General features: G+C 44.4%; 1 protein-coding gene across 1 annotated transcript in view; it reads right to left on the bottom strand.

The window, feature by feature from the left end:
• Positions 1-10,994: 10,994 nt before the first annotated feature.
• The window catches only part of TLR5 (toll like receptor 5), a 43,388-nt gene continuing 29,169 nt past the window's right edge, over positions 10,995-25,213 (bottom strand). Inside the window, exon 3 of the mRNA XM_066595184.1 lies at positions 10,995-20,260. Within this exon, the coding sequence (XP_066451281.1) occupies positions 17,656-20,260 (2,605 nt within the window). The 3' untranslated portion in view covers positions 10,995-17,655. The remainder of the gene's footprint in view (positions 20,261-25,213) is intronic.

Consider the following 25,213-nt stretch of genomic DNA (forward strand, 5'->3'; position numbering starts at 1 on the left):
AAAGGAAGTGGTCTCTCTCTGTTGCCCAAATAGACTCCTATGCCTTGATCACTGGGTACTGTTTGGTTACCATTGCAGCCTGGGGCCTTGTGAAGGTCCCTAGGTTTGCCATGGATTTCCTCCTGTTAAAGAGGATGTCCCACATCTAGCTGTTTTCTCTTACTGAAGTTAATGAGACTCAGCATGCAGTACCAACTCAGGCCACTGTGCAATATACAGAGTTGTCTGCTTCCTGCAGAAAAACATCTGGAAGTGGGACAACCCCTTTAAGGCCTGCTTACGGCATCCTTTCCTATGACAGGGCTTAAAGCTAATGTCCGTTTTTCTGACATAAATCTGTCCCAGGACCGGAGGGTGTAGGGGTCTCTTACCTGTATTTCATCTTCTCTTCCTGACCCTTCGATTCGCCATTTCTGGTTCCATTATTTAGGTGGCCAAGATGGCTGCCATCATCTTTAGACTATCAGAGTATCCCTAGTGGATTGTTAGAGTTAGGGCTACCAATGCGCTGTAGCCGCTCTGTGATTGGCCAGCGCTTGGCTAGTTACAGAGCAGATCACAGTGTCTATTAGATTGTTAGAAAATGGTGACAGCCATCATGGCTGCTCGAAAACGAAGCACCAAACCAGCGGAACAGAGAGGCCAGGAAGACAAGGTAAAGTACTAAGATAACACTGCACCCTCCAGTCCTAGGACAGAATTTTGTCACGAAATTTATGATATACTGCAATACTAATGTATTGCAGTATATTGCACATACAATTAGACGATTGCCAGTTCAAGTTCCCGATGGGGCTGAAAAAAAAATTAAACCTTTTTTTAATCATTAGTAAATTAATAAAAAATATTAAAAGTTAAAAAAGCTGCTTTTCACGGTTGCCACATGATAAAGTAAACAAATCACTGTAAAAGTCCAATTTCTTGAAATCCTGCATGGTGAATGTCATCCACAAAAAACATGCAATAGCAGGATTTCGCTTTTTTTTGGACACCCTGCCTTTAAAATAACAATTTACCACAAAAAGATCAAAAAGTTGCATGCATTCCAAAATGGGACCAATAGAAACGATAAGTCACCCCGCAAAAACACAACACAACACCTCACCTGGTAGAACAAAAAAGTTATGGGGTTCCAAAGATGGTGCCAGAAAACGATTTTTTTTAAAACGTCATTTTATTTTAAGTGGTACAACGTAAAACCTTTATATATTTAGTAACGCTGGAATCGTTTTGACTCCTGCAGAAAGGATAATGTTTCATTTTTATCCCAAAGTGAATGCCATAAAAATTAACCCTCTCCAAAAATGGAAGGAAATTGTGGGTTTTCTTTCCATTTTACTCCACTTAAAACTTTTTTAAAGTTTCTCAGGACATTATATGATAATTAAGTGGTGCCATTGACACTTCATTTCAATGGGAGTTAGAGCAATGCCCCAAGAATAGAGAGAGCAGTTGGTGCAGGTATGTATAAATGTGGAGAAAGAACAGGACTCTCCTGGTGCAGACCGCCCGTCGAAAGACAGGCCGCCACACCACTAGTCCTGGTTCGCCTTCAAAATATTGTGGTGATGGTCCACTTTATTGCTTAACCTCTGTTGGTATCTGTGAGGATTCTTAACTTCCATGCATCAGTGGATATAAAAGGCTTCATATCTTAATATACTAATATATTTACTTAAGTCTCAAAAACATTAATTATGTGTATTAGACAGATAAGTCTAATAGAGCAGGGGTCCCCAACTCCAGTCCTCAGGGAATGCCTACAGGTCATGTTTTCAGGATGTCCTATGGTAATAACACCGGTGGCAATGTCTGAGGCACTGATGATAATTACATCACCTGTGCAATACTGAGGAAATCCTGAAAACATGACCTGTTGGTGGTCCCTGAGGACTGGAGTTGGGGAACCCTGTAATAGAGTATATAAAGGCCGGCTGCAAACGGGCGGATTTGCATTGCAATGTTGGAAGAATGTTTATTTGCCCTTGTTCTGAGGATGTTTTTGGTGTGGCCTACATACTACAGGCCACAAGGGCCTTCAAGTAAATAAGCAATATAATTTGATCCACAGTTGAGGAAGTCCCGTATGATATTGTTTCTATTTTCGTTTTCTATGAAGATCTCTCTCTTGTTCTGACAGATATTCAGACAGATATTCCATACCTGAAGGAAGCATAGATTGGTCCACCCTAAGTGGATTGTGTTTGAGCATGTGCTGGTGAGGACAGGAAGGGGCCAATATGCTTGTGAGGGTTTTATTCCTGGTAAGGACTACTTGGGGGTGACTAGGTATGTTATTTGTAAGGAAAAGGTCCCCTGTAACATCCTCAATATCTTGGTATTATAGTTTTTAAGGGGGCATGTTGGGTGGTAAAAGAAGTCACAAACAAAATCATTGAGCCATGGTCCCCATTTGTCACAGACCTCTAGAGGCTCACTGGCTGGTCTTGCGGGTAAGCCCTAAAGAAGGTTGGATTCGCCAGCTTCCTTGGGTATCCCTTTTCTTTAAAACGTTTTTTGGGAATGTTAGATTGTTGGCTAAAATCTGAGTCTTTGGTACAGTTTCTCCTGATTCTCTGGACTTGCACATAAGGAACATTGGGCATCGACTAACAGAATGGTGTTTAACAAGGAAAATGCTAAGTCCTACATCTGGGCAAGAAAAATGAAAAAAACACATACAGAATGGGAGGAATTGTGTTAAGCAGCAGCACATGTGAAAAAGACTTGGGTATACTAATAGATCATAGACTGAACATGAGCCAACAATGTGATGCAGCAGCCAAAAAGGCAAACACAATTCTGGGATGTATTAAGAGAAGCATAGAGTCTAGATCACGTAAGGTCATTATCCCCCTCTACTCTTCCTTAGTCAGACCTCATCTGGAATACTGTGTCCAGTTCTGGGCACCCCACTTTAAAAAAGACATAGACAAACTGGAGCAAGTTCAGAGAAGAGTTACCAAGATGGTGAGCGGTCCGCAAATCATGTCCTATGAGGAATGGTTAAAGCATCTGGGAATGTTTAGCTTGCAAAAAAGAAGGCTTACAGGAGACTTAATAGCGGTCTACAAATATCTGAAGGGCTGTCACAGTGCAGAAGGATCAGCCCTATTCTCATCTGCACAAGGAAAAACTAGAAGCAATGGGATGAAACTGAAAGGGAGGAGACACAGATCAGATGTTAGACAGTGAGGGGGATCAATGAGTGGAACATGTTACCACGGGAGGTGGGGAGTTCTCCTTCAATGGAAGTCTTCAAACAAACGCTGGACAAATATCTGTCTGGGATGATTTAGTGAATCCTGCACTGAGCAGGGGGTTGGACCCGATGACCCTGGAGGCCCCTTCCAACTCTACCATTCTATGATTCTATGATTTTATTTCCATTTCTTTCTAAGATAGCTTGAAAAATCTAAATATCTATTTACAATAGCTTTAAAGTGGGTTTTGTGTAAATCTGGCCTCGGATGCATACAGTTGTAAGTCTAAAAAAAACCATTTGGCTGGCCTTAGTATTGCCTAAAAACTCCTGACCCCAAATGTTCACATTAAGATCAGAAATAAAATCCTTCCGGTCATTTATTATACTTCTCTTTACACACTGACATTATGTCTCACTCCATCATGTATTGTGCTTGAAAAAGGAGGCTCATTCACTTGCATGTCCTCCGAAACGCGTTTTTACTGTATTGCTTACATTCTGCCTTTTGGAATAAACTGGATTTGTTCTTATCCCTCAATTCTTTACTTGGTGAACTGTGTGATATTTTCTAAGCGGACGTGGATATCTGGGGGGGCTCAGCCAATTCATAAATCCCGCCTCCACAACACGATGGCTGTTGAATGGTTCTTTGAGCACAACGGCTTAGCCAATAAAGGCAGTGCTGGATGAATCAATAGGATGGCTGTGATTGGTTCATTGAGAGCTGCATTGATTGGCTGAGCATGCCGTTCGAGAACCAATCACAGTCATCGCTGTGACTGCACAATGCTGAATGGAAGTGAGCAGGGTACAGTGCGCCCATTATAGCTGAAAAGGGAGAGGTAAGTATGTGCTGTTTTTTTGTAACTACATACATGGGTACAATGGGACATTATTGCTAAAAGGGGCATGATTATTTAAAGGGGAGCATTATTTCTTAAAGGGGGCAAACTGGGGCATTATTACTGAAAAAGGGGCATTATTAGTGAAAAGAGAGCATTATTACCAAAAGGACGCAAACGGGCATTATTACTGAATGTGGGAAAACAGACATTATTTCTGAAAGAGGGCATTATTTCTAATTGTGGCAAAGGGGGCATTATTACTGAATGGGGACATAAGGCATTATTGCTAAGCGAGGGTCTTTTTACTGTGTGAGGCTCACTATAAGCAGCACTTACTGTGTGGGGCCTACAGGGGGCACACAAATGGGGACAGAACTACTGTGTGAGATACCACAGGTGGCATTATTACTATCTTGGCTACTATAGAAGGGGGCTTGTGTAAAGGTGCAGATGAAGTGGAAAGGGTAATAAAAAAGTAAGGAGCCAAACATGCTGGTGTGTTAAATTCTACAGAGATAGGTTGTGGCCGGGAGAAGTCATCATGGTGGTCTTGGCCGTATACAGAGAAAAGGAGAGTTGAATGACTTCAGTCAGGGAAGATGTCACCTGTTATTACTGCATATAACGGTACTGTAAAGACATATGTGGTCTGCAAAACATATGTGTGCAGCTGGTATCTACTTTTTTATGGCCATTGTATGCGCAGCTGCAGATTTCCTGCCAAATGTGTGTTACACACTGCAAAGGGGCCCACTGACCTCCGTCGCCTAAGGGCCCGCATAAGCCTGGAGCCAGCACTGCAGCTAGTTGGGGATTGTATAGTGCAGCATTTATTTTGAATTATTTATCTAGAAATAAATGTATAAGGACACATTCACACATTTTCATGTGGATCTGCACCAAAATCCGTAGCATATGTTGCATTGCAGATTTTGCTGGGGATTCACCCTTTAAATTGGAGGGAGAAGTCTGCTGCGAATCTACGTGAAATCCAAAACAATGGTGTAACGCTGTATTTGATGGAGATTTTGGTGTGAATGTTCTGCTACATATGAACGTACCCTTACATTTATTACATTAATGAATTTAACCCATTCCAATCCACTGTCTGACGCCTTTCTACATTCTGATTGAAGCTTGTACAGCTCCAATGTCAGAAGTCGTCCGACAGGGTATTCTTACCATCTATTGGCAGCCACTCTGCTGTCGGAGCCTCTCCCTTTCCGGAACGAAGCCCACCTGGTCCATGTGCTGGGATGTATGACTGTAAGTGGATAGCCAACATTTTAGAATATAGCTTTGTATCAACATTTAGTAATGATATTGGCCTGTAGCTCCCGCAACAGGTAGGGTCCTTTCCTGGCTTTGGAATAACTGTGATTACTGCTTGAAGAGCCTGCGCAGGGGAGGGGTGTGTCTTAGAGATTGCGATGAAAGCATCTAAGATTAGAGGAGCCAGTTGGTCAAAGCAAATTTTGAAAAAACGGGGTGTAAAGCTGTCTGGACCCGAGCTTTTACCTAGTTTCAGGGCTAACACTGCCTCTTTAAATTCCTGCAAAGTGAAGTCTTCCTCCGGAGCCTGCTGGTCTGCATTTGTGATGTGTTTAGGAGCAAACGTTGTTATTAGAGATGAGCGAGCATACTCGCTAAGGGCAATTACTCGATCGAGCATTGTCCTTAGCGAGTACCTGCCCACACGGAAGAAAAGATTCAGCTGTAGGCGGCGGGCGGGCAGCGGCGGGGGAGAGCGGGGAGGAACGGAGGGGAGATCTCTCTCTCCCTCTCTCCCCTCCGCTCCCCCCTGCTCACTGCCACAACTCACCTCTCACCCGCGCCGGCAGCCGAACCTTTTCTTCCGAGTGGGCAGGTACTCGCTAAGGACAATGCTCGATCGAGTAATTGTCCTTAGCGAGCATGTTCGCTCATCTCTAGTTGTTATATATGCCTCCCTTTCCCTCTCGAATTCCTGTTCTGGTCTCGTTTGCTCACTCTGTAAGCTATACAGGCCATGCTAAAGTGCGTTAAAGCTCTTTAGTATCCTTGTATTATCATGCACCAAACCCTCTCCTGTGGAGTTAACTGCAAACACGTAAGTCTGTGGTGTTCTTGGGTTAAGTATTCTTGCTAATCCCTTGCTGCACCTGTTCCCAAACTCATAGAATCTTTCTCTAGCCCTATCCCGTTGACACAGTGAGGCCTGGTCTGATATATTGAGCATATCATTACGTATGGCTGAGATTTTTACCGCCGTCTGATCCGTAGGGGTTGTTTTGTTAGTTGTTTCTAAACTATCTAGCTGTGTCAGTAATCTCTCCAGTTTTGCTGATCTATCTCTCTTAAATCTGGCGCCGTGGGATATACAAAATTCCCTGAAGCACACACTTGAGGGCTTCCCATTTCATGGGACTTGGGGTTGGGTCTAGCCTATGATCAGTTTGGAATTTTTCTATAGCCTGTTGAACATCTAGTAGACATACTGTATCATCCAGTAAATTGTCATTAAGGCACCAACTACAGCCCTTCTGGTCTCCCTGTGTCAACCGAAGAAACCCCCGAACTGGGGTGTGGTCCAACCATACAAAAGATTCGATTGAGCAGGAGGGGCTTTGATCCAGCAGTCCATGGAATACAAGTAGATAATCTAATCTATGGTAACTATTATGGATAGGAGAATAAAAGCTATAGTCCCTCTTCCCTGGGTGTTATGTCCTCCACAAATCCACTAGTCAGAGATTTGCTAATTGTCACTTCAATCTGCGTATTGCGGTGGAGGAGACCCCAGACTTACCCCTAGAGGAGTCGTGTATCGGATTCATGCTGATCTGGAAATCTACTCCGAGTATGATCTTTGACCCATCAGCACAGGCCGCCAATGCCCCCGGCATCCGGATCCCAAAGCGTTTCTGATTCTGGTTCGGAAAGTACTCATTGTCAATAGTTAATATTTCATTAGATACTTTGATAGTTATACCGATTTTTAGGAAGATACACCGTCCCACAGCATCCATTTCAGTCAATATTAATTTATGAGGGAACTGTTTATGTATTGCAATTGAAGTACCTCCTGCCTTCTTCATGGGGTGTGGACTGTGGTGCCACGTAGTATAATATCTGGATTTACAACTAGGAATTTTGGTGTCTTGTAAGCGTTTCTAGGATAAGGGCAATCATCATTTTATTGTGATTAAGATGGTCAAGTATTTGGCCCCTTTTGGCAGATTTATTCAACCCCCTTTCATTAAAAGTACCAAAAGTCAGGTTAGCCATCTAATTTTCCAGGTATAGAGGTATGGTAGCTGACCGGTATGTGAAGGGGGTGGTAAACATGATAGGGAGGGAAAGTGGGATAACAGAATAGCAAAAGAAAAAGAAGAGAAGTGTAACAGAAAAGGTTTATTTAGAGAAACCTTTCGCAGCATTGAGTAGTAGAGATGAGCGAGCATACTCGTTAAGGCGATTTACTCGAGAGAGCATCGCCTTTTTCGAGTACCTGCTGGCTCATCCCTGAAGATTCGGGGAGGCTGCGGGGGGCGGAAGGGGCGGCGGAAGGGGGCGGGGTGGAGAGTGAGAGAGATCTCTCTCTCCCTCCCAATCCCCTCCGCAACCCCCCGCTCCCCCCCCCCCCCCCGAATTTTTAGGGACGAGCCAGCAGGTACTCGAAATAGGCAATGCTCTCTCGAGTAAATCGCCTTAACGAGTATGCTCGCTCATCTCTATTGAATAGCTGTCATTATCAGAGTGAACTGCTGGCCTATCTATCGTCAGCATTTGCATCAGAATACAGTTGGTCACCCTGTGTAGGGAGTGGAAGGGCTTTGACAGAGACAGGTATGGCTCTTCGCATCCCACCCAGGGTAGAAAAATAGAAAACAATAATTTACAATAGACCTCCAACTGGGGTCTTAGTGGAAAACATTCAAGGCACCTATAAATTGTTCCATCTCGACGTCAGGGAGAGGGGCAGAAGGACTGAAGAATCCGCTCGAAGGTCCTGGGGAAAACCAACTTAAAGTAATAGAAAAAGCGAAGAGAAGAATGAAGAAAAAGAAAAAAAAAACAAAGGGGGGGGGGAGAAGGGATGAGAGTTAAGGCAACAGAAAGGACATTATAATCAAGCAAGATACTAAAGCATATAATAATTGGGATAAACATAATAAATGTGGATTAGAAAGATACTGTAAGATTTTGAGATTTTGTATACGACTCCGACTGTAGATCATAAGTCCCAAGAAAAGACCTTGTCTTTACCGTCCATATCTAAATTTGTGCCAAGTTAAAGAAGGCCAAAAAGAGGGGAAAAAGAGGGGGGGGGGTGGAAATCGAGCGTCTCCAACAGTGTGCAGGTTTCCGCAGCAAGAGGTCGGAGGCCATGAACTCTCTTGTAAGCTGTAGGAACTTCATTGTTTGGCATAAAGGGAACATTGGTAAACTTGTTTTTGAGATGTGGTTTCAGGTGTTCTTTTCCATCATCATGTGTTTCTGTCGATGAGGTTTGGGCCAGGTGTTCTGCCACTGCTCCTGGGCGTATGTGCTACAACCGTCAGCCCCATGGTCCAGTGCGGCAGGGACAGCATAGGCAATTGAAAGGTCCCTAGTATATTGGGTAGGTCTCCCAGAGTGCGGAAATCGGCTGTCTTTCCCTCTTTCTTTGCAGTCAGGGAGAACGGAAATCCCCACCTATATGTGATCCCTTGTGCTTTCAGGGCTGTCAAGAGCGGTTTGAGTGCTCCTCTTAGGCGGAGAGTATGGCGTGCCAGGTCTTGTGGAATCAGAATAGGTCTGCCCTTGAATTTTAGCTTACCTTTTTCTCTAAGTTTGATTAAGATTTCGTCCTTATCTTTGAAAAAGTGGATTCTGCATATGGCATCTCTGGGGGCGGTTAGGATCAGTCACTTTGGGTCTCAGAGCCCTGCGGATCCTATCAATTTCTATGGAGCGTTCTGCAGGTAGATCTAGTTGCTGTTGGAAAAATATTTGTGCCCATGCGTCTAGATGCTGCTGTACAATATGTGCCGAAAACACGATGTAAGGATTACTTGGACGTGTACAACCTTTGCCGAGTTATCCTCTGTTACAGTGACTCATGCCAGATTTCTAGAATTTGGCTTAGTCATTAAGGCATAAACAGGTTTGGTCCGGAAAGGAAGTCTGGCAGATCATTTTTGCCTATTGACTCAATATGGTGACTCATGAGCAACTGAATGATGGTTAACCCCTTAATGACGCAGCCCGCTTTTTTTTCATTTTCGGTTTTTCCTCCCCACTTTTAAAAATGTATAACTTTTTTTTCCATTGAGGTGGCTTTGTGAGGGTTTCCTTTTTGTGAGACGAGTTGCATTTTTCAGTGTTAATATGTAATGCACCATATACTGAAAAACTTAAAAAAAATTCTAAGTGAAGTGAAATGGAAAAAAAAACAATCTTGGCATCTTTGGGGATCTTGTCTCTACGGTGTACACGCTGCAGTAAAGTGACACAATAACTTCTATGCATTAGTATCATTACTACGACACCAAATTTACATAGTATTTTTTTGGGCGAACTACTGTTTGCCAAAATAGTAGTTATATTCTTGTACATAGGAGCAGTTGGTTTAATCGCTCCTACGGTATGATGGAATACCATAGTATTACATTATACCATGATCTGACAGGCCGAACCCCCTCCATACAAACTCCGCAACTCCATGACGTAACTGTACCTCGCCATCTCCAGCCCCTTTACCTTCTGTATCACCCCATTATCTGTAGTATGTAAGCTCGTTGGAGCCCCTCACCCCTACTGTTTCCATCAATTGATTACTTCATATGTAGTGGCCCAGAGTTAATGGGGTCCCCTCCAGAATGTTCTACGCTTGTCTCATGTCAAGGTCTTGTTTGTGGAGTGCATTACATTTATGTGTATTGGATGGCTGCAGGTCTTAAAGGGTTACTGTCTGGTATGTTCTGTCCTGTCTGGAAAATGTATCGTTTTGTGTGTGTCAATTGTGAACACCTGATGTTGCATGATAAATATGTTTGCAGAATGTAATGCAAAGGAGTAAGTCAGTCTGCAGAGTTGAGAGAGGGTCTGTCAGTCAGCCACATAGACACTGCTACTGAGATGGGTCTGTGTGTGGAGCATGGAGGAGACCGAGCGATTGTTTGATGCTCAGCCTGGGCTTGTTCAACCCAGGAATCCTCGGTACTATTGCTGAGTGCTGAGAGAAAGGAACCGCTTCATAGTGAGAGGAGGAGTAAAGTGTGAGTGCTTCGATGGTGGAGAAAGGGAGTATCGGGAGTGAAGGAACCTGTAGATAACTTGGACTGTGGATTGTACAAATACCCCATGAGCTCCACCAAGATATAATTCTTGTAAGCTGTGATTTCTGCAACTGTTATTGACTTTATTGAAACGTTTAAGTAAATGGACAAGATCGATCATTCCTGTTTTGTCCCAAAATATCTTCTTCTGGTGGTGGACTATTTTATGCAACTGCAAGATCCATCCCGGGAGAAGGAATGGTGGCGTCACGAGTAACAAGTGGACTTAAGGTAATCCCTGGTTACTATCCCTGTGGTCTTCCCCAGCAGTAACGTGGTTGGGTCCCGAGCTACCCTTAGTGGGAGGAGATGGTAGAGCCCTGTGACAAGGTCTTTCTCTACCCCGCTGTCTCCTCGGCTGTGGGCCTGCTCCTCGGACGCTGCACATGTAACAGTGGTTTTTGTATCTTTGTTTTTTGTATCTGTTCTCCCCTGTCTTGTAAACGCTGCGGAATATGTTGTAGCGCTATATAAATAAAGATTATTATTATCTGCTGGCGGTGCGGGCTCTCTCCCTCTCTCTTCTGCTAAAGACGCCCCCCCCCCCGCTTCTTTGTTGATGGACGTCTCCAGCTCCTCGAGATGTCATGCGTTCCAGTAAAGTATAGAAGTAGTAAAGGATGGAGTCAAAATGAAATGAAGTTTTTTACAAATCACTTTTATTTGCCATTAAGCAGCTGAAAAAATAAACCATTAGACTTCCCTGGTTTATACTATAAAATGAGTATTAACATGTTGTCATTTCCAGAGGAAGCAGCCATCATGTTTTCTGAAAGTCTGTGTTAATGCCATGGTTCATAGTGTGACACTTTACTACAACAAGGCACATTCATCGCAGACCAGACTCCATACTTAAAGGGTTTGTCCACGGTAAGAACAAGACTGCTTTCCTCTAAACACAGCACCACTCTTGTCTGTGGTTGTGTGCGGTATTGCAGCTCAGCTCCGTTGAAGTAAATGGGAGCTGAGTTGCAATACCATATTCAACCCTATAGACAAGGGTGGTGCTGTGTTTGGAAGAAAACAGCCATGTTTTTCCAATCGTAGACAACCCTTTTAATACCCTATAGTCGTTCCAATGATGTAAATGAAGTGCACACACTGTAGAGATACAAGGGGGGTGTTTGTTCCAATGAGGGATTTTTCCAAAACAGCAGAGATCACTGATCAGACAACTCTGCAAATATGAGAGTCTTGTAGATATGGATTTAACTACTCCATGGAAAGATTTGGCCTGGCCACCTTTTCAGGGTGAACACTCAACGTTCATCATAGCCATACCATAGGGCAAGTACAGCACCGCTTACACTGCAAAGGTCAAACACCAAACGTTGTGTACTATACCGCTATATGTAAACACACAGAGCGCCTACATATACTTATTATTGTCTATGCATGCTTTAAAGGGGTTTTCGGATTTAGGGCATTCTGATTTATTACAATGGGGTCTTTCATTAGCCATAGCAGGGAGTAATATCAAATAGCAAGCCTGCAGAGGATTTTACGTACCATGTAATGCTTCATTTACCCTTGTGGTGGTGTTGCAGGGGACTTGAACACTTCTTAGTGGGTTCTCCATCCAGATGACAGCTGGTTACTTGGTAAACCATCAATAGTGATGAGTTTAATATCAGAGGGCCCTTCTAAAAGACACATTTAAACACAACTGTTATCACTCAAAATTCACTCAAAAGCCATCTTTTGAGCAATAATCGTTGTGTCTAACTGCACTTACATCGTGCAGTAATTGTCGTATCTAAATGGGCCTTAACAAAAGGGATTGTCCAGAGTAAACTTTGAAGGGTTGCCCACTTTGGACAATCCCTTTTTGTTGAAAAGGTCCCATAACCAGAACAGGATTTCTCACTACTGAGTTCCCCAGTGATTGTCTGTAATCTGGGAGTTGACTTGATAAGTGTTTAATTTCGTGGCAGCACCACCACAGGTGACATGAAGAATTACACAGTTCCTATTTAAATCAATGGGTTCTCCATGTAATGCATTGGCTTGTTGGGTCCTCCACTTGCTCTACTCTGGTTAATAGATGAGGGACCTAAATGGGAACCCTATTTACTCAAATCAGAATTTCCCAATAAGGTATTGGAAGATGAGCTTCTAAACCAGACAACTCCTTTAAGTTTTAAATTATCAAATCTGTTTCTAATAGAGGACTACTCTGCAATCCAGTAAATATGGCTGCCTCTGCTATGGGACATGACAGCTACATATAGACTAGCACACACAAAGGTAGATAAAAATGAGGTATTCAACAGAACAATAAAAAAAACACTAATACCATTTGGACCCTTGGAGTGTTTAGTCATACGGATCGAGAACAGGCCTTCTAGATTGCAGCATCTTCTAGATTGCTTATTCAGTTGTATCTAGAAAGCACAAAATTTCTCACTAAATGCCCCCGCAAAATTTTTATCTGGATATTTGTAACATTACATTAATAGCCTTTTAACATAAGTAATATGGCAATGTTTGGCTGGCCATACACATCAGATCTCTCTGCGGAGCGTGCATAAATGGTGGAAAGGGAGTAAAGACCCATTTAGACCCCACGATTCTCGTTCAAAATTCGCTCAAAGCCGTCTTTTGAGTGATAACTGTTGGGTCTAAATGCACGGACATCTTGCAGTTTTCGTGCACAATTCGTTCCTCGCTCAATTCTAGTTTTCTAGAATTGAGCGATGAACTCTTATCAGTGATGCAGGCTGTTATCACAGTCGGCAGCGCTGATACGATTCTTTCAGCTCATGTCATGCTGGTAGTTCCCAGTGGGACGCGAGCTGTAATCGCGGAGAACCATACAGCTGTTTGCTTATGCAGAACAGCTGTATTGTTCACCGAGTGATAGCGGCGATGTCCCGCTCCGCCTGCATAGCTCTTAAGTAGCTACTATAGACTATGCAAAGATGATCGCTCAAAACTGTCACTGAAACTGTCGTTTGAGCGACATTTGAGCGATCATCTCAGTGTAAATGGGGTCTAAGCTGTTGCCAGACAGCCCTGGTGGCGGCTTATCTCCCCAAGAACAAAAGGATCATGCAAGATAAAATCCAACTGACCGATCCTTCACTCCCTCTGCTGACAGAGGGGAGCTGGGAGACCCCCGTTCACATTAGATGGTCATCCCATTCAGCCAGGTTTAGCCGATATACATTTAATATGTATGGCTACTTTAAGTGGTCCAGAGAGGAGAGCCAAGAACCAGACAAAACCACAGGCCCAACAGGAGGAGGCCGAGAATTTGGGGTGCCAAGATATGTCTGGTCTGAAGAGTAGAAAAGCAACGCTAAGGATTTGTAAGACATCTCTTCATCTAGGTATATCACAGTGTACAAGTTTTTCTTTAAAGGCTATGTTCACCTTTGCACTCTTTTTTTTTTTTTTTTTAAATCAATGTGTTTTTTGAAATGAAGACTTTTTATAATTGGTTTTCATGAAAAATTTCTGATTGTTTAATTTCCATTCTTGCATTGTTTTCCCAGGCACGCAGCCAGGGGGACTAAAATATTCTGGCCCACATGGGACGACTATAATTCAGAATGGTTCAAATTCCCACGCTTCCTCAGGAATTTAAAGGATAATCGTCCCATGTAAATGCGTGCAACTACTGAAGTGAACATGAGTTGATCAGTTGTTCAGTTTCTGGGTGCAGAACGTGCCGTTCATTGTAAACAGCAGTTGTTCACTTCTGAATGACTGTCTGCTTACTGGCAATGGAGGCGGGCGGGAGGGAGGAGAACGTTCCCTGGTCCCTTCCACCTCCATGCCGGTAGAGTTGTCAGCAATGCCAGTGATACTCACTCCTGTGCAACGGCACTGGAGCGAGCATCACTGGGACAAGCTTCTGGGCATTGTTTGCTCTATAGTTTGTCCCATGTAAATGGGTAATTAGCAAAATCTGTCAGCCAGAGTAAACTAAGAGCTCCTCCCCGAGTCTACCCCTGAATGTGCATACACTGCTTTACCACTAAGCTATTGTGAGGATGAAGAGCAGAGAAAGAGACTGTTACAGAGGGCTGTATGACAGTGCTGGGAGATGTTGGAAATCAGTGAGGACAGAGAGCAGAGAAAGAGACAATTACAAGAGGCTATAATTTACTCCCAGTGATTCTTCTGTTCTTATTAGCAGAACGGATGAATGGGACCAATAGCTACTCGGAGAGGAGATAAGAGATAGCTGTGTAATATTGAAAGGGCGTGGTCATGCTACACAGCCTCTGAAATAGGAGAGGGGAGGCGGAGCTGAGCTTGTGTGCATTCATGAGAGAAACCAGATAGACATTTTAATGTAGGAGAACCTGCAAAACAAGTATAAGGCTTTCTAAATGCATGAGAAGGAAAACGCAATGCAAAAGAAACAGATAAGTACATCACTCTTTTTTTTCTGCAGGGACTTAGTAAGATGTGTGGATTGATTTTTCAGGCACAAAGGTTTCCATAGCCTTTAAATTATGCTACATGTTATATTATTGACATTTACAGCATGTTGATAAATGAAACCCAGAAGTGCTATGTACAAGTCCAAAACTACACAAATCCCTTTAAATGACCATATCCGCTAATAAATGTATGCCAGTGAGTGGTGTTAAAACCACTGAACAGCCTTCGATCTTCTAAAAGGGTCTGTAAGAGCAAATACTATCTCAAAAGGGGTTTTCCAGATTGAAAAGAAAATCAAAAGGGCCATGACTGTTATAAAATAGAAAACTAAAGTCATACATACCTCTTTAAATGGCCCCCTAGATCTGGTGAAGGGGCCCCGATCCCTGCTGCTCTGATCCTGGCGTTAATTGTGCATATGACGCTCAGTCAATCATACACCTTAGACGTGATAATGTCATGAACAGTACATGACTGCTGCAACTTCTTCCAGGATGAGAGTAGCGGGATCGAGGTTCCTGCCCTGTAGCGGCGGGATATTTAAAGGGATATTCTGGTCGTGAAGTGAATTTTCAAAAATTCCAGCTATGAAAAGGTGTTTGCGACATGTTTCTGCACAGCTGATCACCACACATTGCACAGCCATTACCTTCTTAGCCTGTCCTCCATTATTGAGGTTTCCCCATGTAGTTGTTCGCCAAGATGGCCGACACATCCCTGCGGCCATGCAGCTTGAAACTACATTTACCACAATTCCCTGTTCTGTATTTCCTTCCTGTATGCATCCCTACAAAGCGTTGCCCTGTTATTGGTCAGCAATCCGGTCCTGAGAGATGAATATCAAAAAAGCTGCCCCTAGTCGTGCCTACTGAGCACGCCCGACCTGTAGCGCTGCAATGGTTACAGGTCGTATCCAGGGTAACCTGGCAATAAACACTTCTGAAGTGCCATAAAAAGTTATTAGTTTATAGAGCTGCAGGCACGAAATCCAAAGCAGAACCATACTGCAAACTTTAATAATATTTGATTATTATTTGTTCGCCAGCAACTTTATGCAACTGGAAAACCCCTTTAAGGAAGCGACTATGGTTTATTTCTCTATTTTATTACATCGCTGGCCAATACAAGTTTTTAGGCTATCAATAGTAGATCGGTGAAGGTCCACCACCCAGGATCCCAGGCGATCAGTAATGAGCAGAGCTCATATCTGATGGAAGAGGACAGCTCTGATCTGACTGAAGTGAATGGGAACTTTGTGTGCAAAACCAAGTCCTGCCACTGTGGTGCAATCGGAGCCGTCTGCTACCAGCGGAAATCAGCTCCAGTCATTAGCGCACCAGACCAGCGCATAGGGTAGGCCACAACATCACTCTACGAATGTTGTGGGCGCTCTGGACCTTCAGTTCCCGTCTGCTTCCAGATAGTGTGATTATGTGCCATCTAAGCGCATGACCGCTATGGCCAACCTAGGTATCGGAGCACTCAGGACATCGGTGGCGTGAGTATCAGCTTACTTTGTTATTTTAATGCAGCCCACAATTTTAGGATTTTGTTTTCCCCTCCGGAAAATCCCTTTACATTCCACATTTGACATATTTAATATAAATACAATTGTATTGCTACATCTAACAAGGTATATTACAAAAAAGAGCAATTCCAGTCCCTTCGGATTTTTGTTTTTATATATTTTTGTAGTTCCCATAATGCTTCAGGATGGAGCGCAGATTTCATCTACACTTTACCCTGGAAAGAGCTTACGCCAGTGCTTATTGCCGCCCCTGTAGAGTCATTGATTTAGCTGCCAAGAAAAGTGTCAATTACTCTGAACAGAATACTGGCCATGCACATAAAATAGGGCACTTTTACACGGGCCAACTATAGGCCAAAAAAACTGCTCAAACAAGCGATTTTGCCCAATTTTCGTACCGTGTAAAATCATCTGGCCTATAGCTTTATGCCTTAGGCCCCCTGTCCACGGGCGATGCGAAGTCCTACGGCAGATCTCCGCTGCGGGAGCCGCCACCCAGGAGCAGGAGCCTCCGCCGATTCTCCGCCGGTCAGCCTTATCTGATAGATAGCAATGGACAGGCGCCCTTAAGGATAAGTCCAAGTGTTGAACTTTGGGCATATAGTATCCCCTGAAAAATTCTGTCCTGTGTGGATTTACCATGCTGGGTGCCAATTTTATTAGTATTGGGTTTGATAGACAAGCTGGTGCCAAGGCAGCAGTCCCAGTCAGGGCGTCTCCAAACCTGGAAGATGCTGGTGGTGGTCATGTAGTACTAGCTTATTCAGGGTTCAGAACAGTAGGTGAGGCAGGACGGAGTGACACTTAAGGAGAGGATTATGATTTATTTCTTTATTTTACAGGCATTATCGGCTAATTTTGGCAAAGTCCGTCACAAATTTCCAACAGAAGAGATTGAAGCTGTGGCCGATTATATTCTGCCATCGTGAACCATAGTTAGCATTAATTTTGCAGTTGAAGGTTGCCTGAAATAACTAAAATGGTCAATTTATGGCAACTTTTTGCTTAAGTGTATGGCCCTTAACACTGTCTGAATGTGAGATGACTGGAATTGCTCTCGTATACTTCAGAATATAGAATACTTCAATAGCCTCTTTTCCTAGAGGAAAACATTTGAGATATATTATACACGTAAATTCACATTTGGCAAAGTGCTTCACTCACAGAAACCCAACCACGATATCATTGCCACAAGTATCCCCATATAGTTTGTGACGTCACGGTTATGATAAGTCGTATAAGGGAGCAGGGTCCGGTTGGTGAGGATCTAAATGTGATCATGCAGAAATGTGTGATACTTGATGATCCGATCCCTTTTGCAATGTTGCAACATCCCGGATGTCACATGTTGGGTGTGTATTAGTCATTTTTCATGACCACTCAAGAAACATTTATTTGTTGTAACTCTACAGTGGAACTTAATGTTCTGACTTTTACATCCCTGTTTTTTACTTTTTCCTCTCGTAGTATTTTATAGCAAAGTCTACTTAGAAACCAATCAACATCCTGGTCATCTTCAGGCCAAGTCAAGTACTCACACCTTTGCATATATGCCCGGATGGGCTTATATTTCCTTAGCTGGTACTGCGATAGAGACCCTACCACAATCATGATAAGGACATTTTTGAGTTCTGTAAAGTATCGACTTTGGGCATAATTAAAGGCTTCCACACACCATCCATCATTCAGAAAATGCTTTGTCACAACACAAATGGTTTTCTTACTATTCCAAATGGAGTCTCGAATATTTATAATATGATCTTCCCCCGGCATGAAATTTCTTTCCTCAAAACACAACTTAAAACGGTTCCGGTCACAGTAGTCGGAATCTAAGTTTTTGATGAAGACATTTTCAACCCATGTGAAATCCTTTGTGGCATAACACAGATAAGCATCGTATTTGAATGTTTTTTCCTCTGGAGGCTCTTCCTCGAGTACGGATTTTATCAGCCTCTTGTAGAGTCCAAAGAAAACCCCTCGGAAATGGTTATATATAATCACCGCAGTCATAAACGTCAAAATGACAACTGAGGTGAACACAAATAAGGCAAACATGAGCTGCCTTAATGCAGCAAGTTCGTCACACATTGAAAACTCAATAGTATGAAGTGGGGCAAACTTTAGGCGGTCTGGATAGGCACAGTAAATGTCATTCGGGTCACCTAATATGGTGGTATTAGTTTCATTCAACCATATCAAAAAGTTGACAAGAGGACATTGACAGATGAACTGGTTATATCTTATGTCAATGGTTCCTAATCGAAGAAACACATCAGGATTGGGTGAAAATAGTTGGTTCCTAGATACATCCAAGGTGTGAAGACTGATGGGTAAAATGTCTGACGGGACCCCTGTGAGGAAGTTAGATGACAAGTTCAGAATTTGCAAGGATGTCAGGCCACTAAAAATTCCACGAGGAAAAGATCGAAGATGGTTGCTTGAGAGTTCTAGAAATTGAAGACTGCTAAGATTCCTAAACATCTCCAAACATGTGTCTTTTTCCCAAATCAGCTGAATCATGTTATCAGATAGATCTAAGTGAAGGAGCGAATTGTTTTTTGGAATACTAACTTGGTAATTACAGGTCGTCAGTCGGTTTTTTCGAAGGGAGGTATTCTGAATGATAGCACTTTTGAGAAATTCAAAAAAATCAGCAAGATTTGTTAGTTGGTTCTCGGAAAAATTAATGGTCGGGGTCTTAATTTTGGCGTCTTTAACTGAAGTTAGTTTATTTTGCTTCAAATTAATAAATTGTAACAATGGCAGAGACTCACAAAATTGAAGATTGGTGATGGCATTGTTCATTAAATCCACAAACTCCAATTTCGGAAGGTTCTTAAAGGCATTTATCTGTATTGGTCCAATATGATTGTCGTTCAGATGAATTTGTTGTAAATTAGGGAGTCCATCAAAAGCATCATTGTATAATTCACCCAACAGGTTGAAGGACATGTTGAGGATTTGTAAGCTTTGAAGTCCATGAAAGGCATTCTTTTGAATTTGGTTTATCTTGTTTTTAGCAAGATTAAGAAGCAACAGCTTAGAAAATCTACCAAATAACAATGGTTGCAAAGTAAAAATGTATCCCACCGAGATGTCAAGAATTGCCAGGTCACTGTTCTCGAGTCCAGCAAACGTTGAATTATCCGGATCCTTAAAACTGTGGAATTCAAAACCTGGTCCCATTAGGTGAGGACTTAATTTGAGATGGAAGATTTTGGTACCGTTCAAGGCGTTGCACAATGCTTTTGTGGTTCGCTCATTGAATCCATTTCCACCAAGGTTTATTGTATCAAACTCAATATTTCGAAAGGGATTTCCACACTGTTCCCAATCCGCGGCATTCAAGTAATAAAGATGATTATATGAAATATCAAGAACTGTAATTTTTTTCTGTTGGAAACTGTGTAAATCTCCTTCACAAACTCTCGAGATTTTATTTTCCTTTAAATCCAATAATTCAAATCTGTATAAATTATAAAATTTGGGATGGGGTTTGAGATAGGTGAGATCGTTATATGAGAGGTCTATGAACACCAAGTTGGTCAAATCCTTGAAATAGTCATTTTCCAAGAAGGAGCTGTTCAATCGATTATAGTATAACACCAGATTTTCCAGATGGAATAAGCCAGTGAAGGCATCTTGATCAAGTACCAGGTTCTTATTGAAGGACAGATCAAGTTCAATCAGGTTTGGTAAATTTTTGAAACTATCCTTATGGACCGTTAGCCTTTCATTTCTCTGGCCATCCAGTTTTAGTCTAAGTAGGTTTAACAATGGTGGAAATGATGTTAAGTTCACTTCCAGAATGTAGTTATCACTTAAGATCATAGATATAGTATTTTCTGGTACCGAAGGAATTGTAGTCAAGTTGCAAAAATCAAACCGGGCGATACGTCCGATAGTCTTGCAAGTCGATCCATTACTCTCCAGGAAGAAAGGGCCACCAAGAAAAAGAAGTGTCAAGAGATGAAGGACAGTGTTCCTAAGTGCAAGAAAAAAAGACGATTATCATGTTGTAGATGAACATTTCATCGATGATTAAGACATATATTACAGTAAAATTTTCAGTCTATTGATTTCTTCAGTCGTTGATAGAATTCTTCAGAATTGCATCATAAAAGGTGTTGGGTATACATGCACAACCCCTCTTTGAATGTGGGTCCTGGAGCAAACAGCTGATTACCCTGCGTCCTATTTTCGGCACAACCTTGGGGCCGCATTGCTGCTACCGCGTTTCCCCGAAAATAAGGCACCCCCTGAAAATAAGACACCCCTGAAATTTGCAGAAGTCCCAAATATAAGGCACCCCCCGATAGTAAGGCATAGTAAAGTGTGCAGGCAAGTCAAGAGGCCTGTCCCCTGCTGCCATCCCCGTTGTCTCCTACCTCCAGATGTATAGGTAGATCTGCAGACAGTCTGCTGTTATCCTGTCCCTGCTGTGCTGTACGAGTGTGCTGTTGTGAGCTTCCCTTGCTGGCTGGAAAAGTCCATACTGTACGTTCTGTTCCTGCTGTACATGTCTGCTGTGATGAGCTCCCCCTGGTGGCCAGAAGCTGCAATACCATCCCTGCTTACAAGTGGTACAGGAACTTCTGTCTGCAGACAGGTACGTTACTTTACAGCCCTTACTTTTTTATGGCTCTGTGTGTGAGTCAGGCACCCTGTGTGTGATTCTTAAGGCTGGGTTCTCACAGAGCGTATTTCCAGCGGAAATCTCGCAGTTTGGCCCCAGCGATAAACAGCGAGATTTCCGCCGGGAAAGCGCTGCTTCAAAACCCACGGCACTCAGCCGCTTGTTTTAAAGCGACCTGGCTGCACGCTTTTCCGTTTCTGTGGCCGGTGAATCCGCACCACAACACCGGCTTCTCCCAGCTTTGCCGTGACAGATTTGCTGTCCCATGTGGACGAGATTTCTGAGAAATTTCGTCCACAAAGCTGGCCAATTGAGGAATTAGCGGCGAAATAAGACACCCCCTGAAAATAAGACGTAGCGCATATTTGGGAGCAAAAATTAATATAAGACGCGTCTTATTTTGGGGGAAACAGGGTAGTTGCAGCCTCCACCCTGCTAGACACATATCAGCTGATTGCCTGTCACTTGTGTTTCTCAGGATTGACTGGGGCTGCAGAGGTATAATGGATGCTTTCCTTGACTGTGAAGGAAGTACTCATTGGTCAATATGGTCTCCTGTCCCATCTTTGCTGGCTGTGCTTGTGGGATCGAAGCGTGTATTACCCAATGAGTGCTTTTCTCTGTGGTGAAGGAAAGCACTAATTGTATTTTACAGGAAGGAAGAATTTCTGCAGCAGCAGGGAGATGTGATAGCTGCTGGAGGGAGGGGAGAAGAGAGGTTGAGGGGATCGGTGCCATGAGGGGGAGATATAGCCCTGCAAGGAGGAAAAAGAGGAGATGCTATAGTGTAGGAGAGGAGATTGGGAGATTATCCTTTCAGGAAGACATGGGTTGTTGCAAGGAGGGAGCATAAGTGCTGTGATAGGTAGATGTGGCGCTGCACGGAGAGGGAGTTACCGCTTTGAGGTGGGGATATGGTGCTGGAGGAGGGGGTGTTGTAGCTGTGGCAAAAGGCTGATGTGGCATTGTAGGGAGGAGGAGTTGGTGCTATGAGAGGAAAATGTGGTGTTGCAAGGAGGGAACACTAATGATGTGAGGGGAAATCTGGTGCTGCAGTGAGGTGGCATCGGTGCTGCAAGGGCAAGATTTGCTGCTTCAGGGAGGCGGTATTGATACTGTGAGGGAGGAAGTAAGCCACTGCATGGAAGGGGTGTTCATGCTGTGAGTGCAAATGTGGCGCTGCAGGGAGCGGGCGTTGGTGCTGTCAGGACAGATGTCGCGCTGCAAGGAGCGGGCGTTGGTGCTGCTAGGGCAGATGTGGTGCTGCAGGGAGGGGATGTTGGTGCTGCCAGGGCAGATGTGGTGCTGCAGGGAGGGGGCATTGGTGCTGTCAGGGCAGATCTGGCACTGCAGGGAGGGAGCGTTGGTGCTGTCAGGGCAGATGTGGCGCTGTGGGGAGCGGGTGTTTGTGCTGTCAGGGCAGATGTGGTGTTGCAGTGAGGGGGCGTTGGTGCTGTCAGGGCAGATGTGGCGCTGCAGGGAGGGAGCGTTGGTGCTGTCAGGGCAGATGTGGCGCTGCAGGGAGGGAGCGTTGGTGCTGTCAGGGCAGATGTGGCGCTGCAGGGAGGGGGCGTTGGTGCTGTCAGGGCAGATGTGGCGCTGCAGGGAGGGGGCATTGGTGCTGTCAGGGCAGATGTGGTGCTGCGGGAAGGGGGCGTTGGTGCTGTCAGGGCAGATGTGGCGCTGCAGGGAGGGGGCGTTGGTGCTGTCAGGGCAGATGTGGTGTCGCAGGGAGGGGGCGTTGGTGCTGTCAGGGCAGATGTGGCACTGCAGGGAGGGGGCGTTGGTGCTGTCAGGGCAGATGTGGTGTCAGGGAGGGGGCGTTGGTGCTGTCAGGGCAGATGTGGTGCTGCAGGGAGGGGGCATTGGTTCTGTGACGGCGAGAAGTTGTGTGGCTGGGAAGGCACGTTATTACGCCCTTGAATTGGAACTATACCACAATGTGGTCCTGGCATTGCAAACGGTTGTGCACCCCTGCATTAGAGTCATACAATAAAAGACTGATCAGAACAGACCATAAATCCTTTAATATCAATAGTTTCTGACCCTTTTAAATTGCTCCCTGGTAATGTCTCCCTTGAAGGTATAAAGTGCAGTAGAAGTTGTGCTTATTCTCCTAACGTAATCTAGCAAACATTGGAATAAGACAACAGCTAAGAACTTTAGGACGCCTGCATAGCTCTTGGCATTGTACGCCCCCCCCCCCCTGATGATGCCATAGATGTGCCCGGCCTTTCACCACAAGTCAGTAACATTTCACCACCTGCTTTGTGTGAGGTTCTCCGTCTCACTTTCCAGTTCCCTACAAATCCTGCCAATTCACTTTGTCAAACATCCAGAGCGGAGAACAATCACTGTTCTTATTGTTCATCGCCTTTTACAGTGTGTGACAGATGTACGACAATAAAGGAGTCATCTAACCACAGGCTATATCCTTCTTACCACATTCTTAGCGGCGACAGACGCACATGTTCACTTCTCAGCTGAAATACAGGTATAATCAACATAAAAAGCTGAGCTACTTTTTTTATACTCCTTCTGGGTTACAACTGTATTATACTCCAGAGCTGCACTCACTATTCTGCTGGTGGAGTCACTCTTTACATAGACTCATGGTCAAAAAAAATCCTGCCGCTAGAAGGAATCTTGTTTTGCTACAAAACCCGTCCTGCAGTTCCATCTCAGGCAGATCTGTAAATGATGGGAGTTGTGGTGATTAGATGGACGGTCTTGTCACCCGAGGCCCTAAAAGTGGTTCCCCTCTTGGCCTATAAGAGGCTCTCGGAGGCTCCTTGTGTGTAGTGACCTCTTCTTCCGCTTGTAGAGCTTGTTGGCCACTAGACGCCTCTACAACGCAGAGAAGAGGTTTTACCCCGTTACCAGAGTCTGAGAGGGGGTGCATTATTGGGAAGTGAGAAGGTGGATGGTCGTATCCATGAATTGTCCCCCACGGGCCGTTCTGGCCAGACTGTTAGGAGGTGTTGGGACCAGTGGATATGTAAGGGCACACAAGGTTACCGGGCTCAGGACGCCCCCTGCAGACCACCAGTAGAGAGGAGCGTCTGACTAGACTGTTAGAAGGTGTTGGGACCAGTAAATGGGGGCACACAAGGTGACCGGGCTCAGGGCGCCCTTACAGACCAACAGTAGAGAGGAGCGTCTGACCAGACTGTTAGGAGGTATTGGGATCAGTGGATGTGTGAGGGCACACAAGGTGCCTGGGCTCAGGATGCCCCCTACAGATCACCAGAGGATCATCTGATCATCCGACAAGCAACTCCAACTGTTTCATTGTCTGCCAACCAAAGACAAGTGACTCCATAGTTACAGGCCTCGGTGTCTGTCAGAACCTCATCCAGGCACTTGGCTGAAGGACATTTGGTCTCACGGCCCTCATTACATGTACGGCCTCTGACACCCACCATCACCTCTCCTTGCAGTGATGTTGTGAACGATGAAACTTGACTGTTATGGAGGGGAACCAGGTTGTCTTTAGTGATGAATCCAGGTTTAGTTTTGGGCGCTGAAGAAGGCCAATATTCATGTCTGAAGACCTCGCGATGATTGACTCGATCGTGCCTTTGTTGTGGAGCGGCACACTGCCCCCTGCTGGTGTGATGGTCTGGGGGGGGGGTCATACTACAGTCGGTCCCCCCTAGTAGTGGTACGAGGGGCAATGACAGCTCAGCGATATGTTCAGGACATCCTGCAGCCACATGTGTTCCTCTCATGGCGGCTTCCAAGAGGCAGCAGGATAATGCTCGGCCACACACACAAGGGGGTCACAGGAAGCCCCACAACATTGTCACACTTCCGTGGCTGCCCAACTTTCACAGCCTACGAGTTTGTACGATCTAGAGGCTCAGTTACAGTAAATGTGGAACGATATGCCACAGGACACTATATAGAACCTGCATGTCTGTATGCAAGCATGCCTTTTGTATACAAACTACAGGTGGCCCGAAAGGATGCTATAGCTTCCATGCATGTCTGTATCACATCTTGTATCTAAGCTAGAGACAGAACCCATCCTCTGGAACGCTCTACCCCAAGGCATCCGGACAATTCCCGATGCACGAAATTTCAGACATGCCTTAAAAACGCACCTCTTCAGGGAAGCATACCAAATCCCCTGACCTAGTCCCCTGCCCCTCCCTATGGCACCCCACCTCGTTTGCCTTTTAATAATTGATCTGTACATGAAATTGCCTATTGCCTGTGTTCCCCATGCCTTGCTCCTCCCCCCCACCCTTTGCCCCTCCTGTATCACCCCAACCCATTTGTGTTAAAGCCAATGTACCT

This window comes from Eleutherodactylus coqui, chromosome 3, assembly GCF_035609145.1.
Source record: "Eleutherodactylus coqui strain aEleCoq1 chromosome 3, aEleCoq1.hap1, whole genome shotgun sequence".
NCBI classification, from domain to species: Eukaryota; Metazoa; Chordata; class Amphibia; order Anura; family Eleutherodactylidae; genus Eleutherodactylus; species Eleutherodactylus coqui.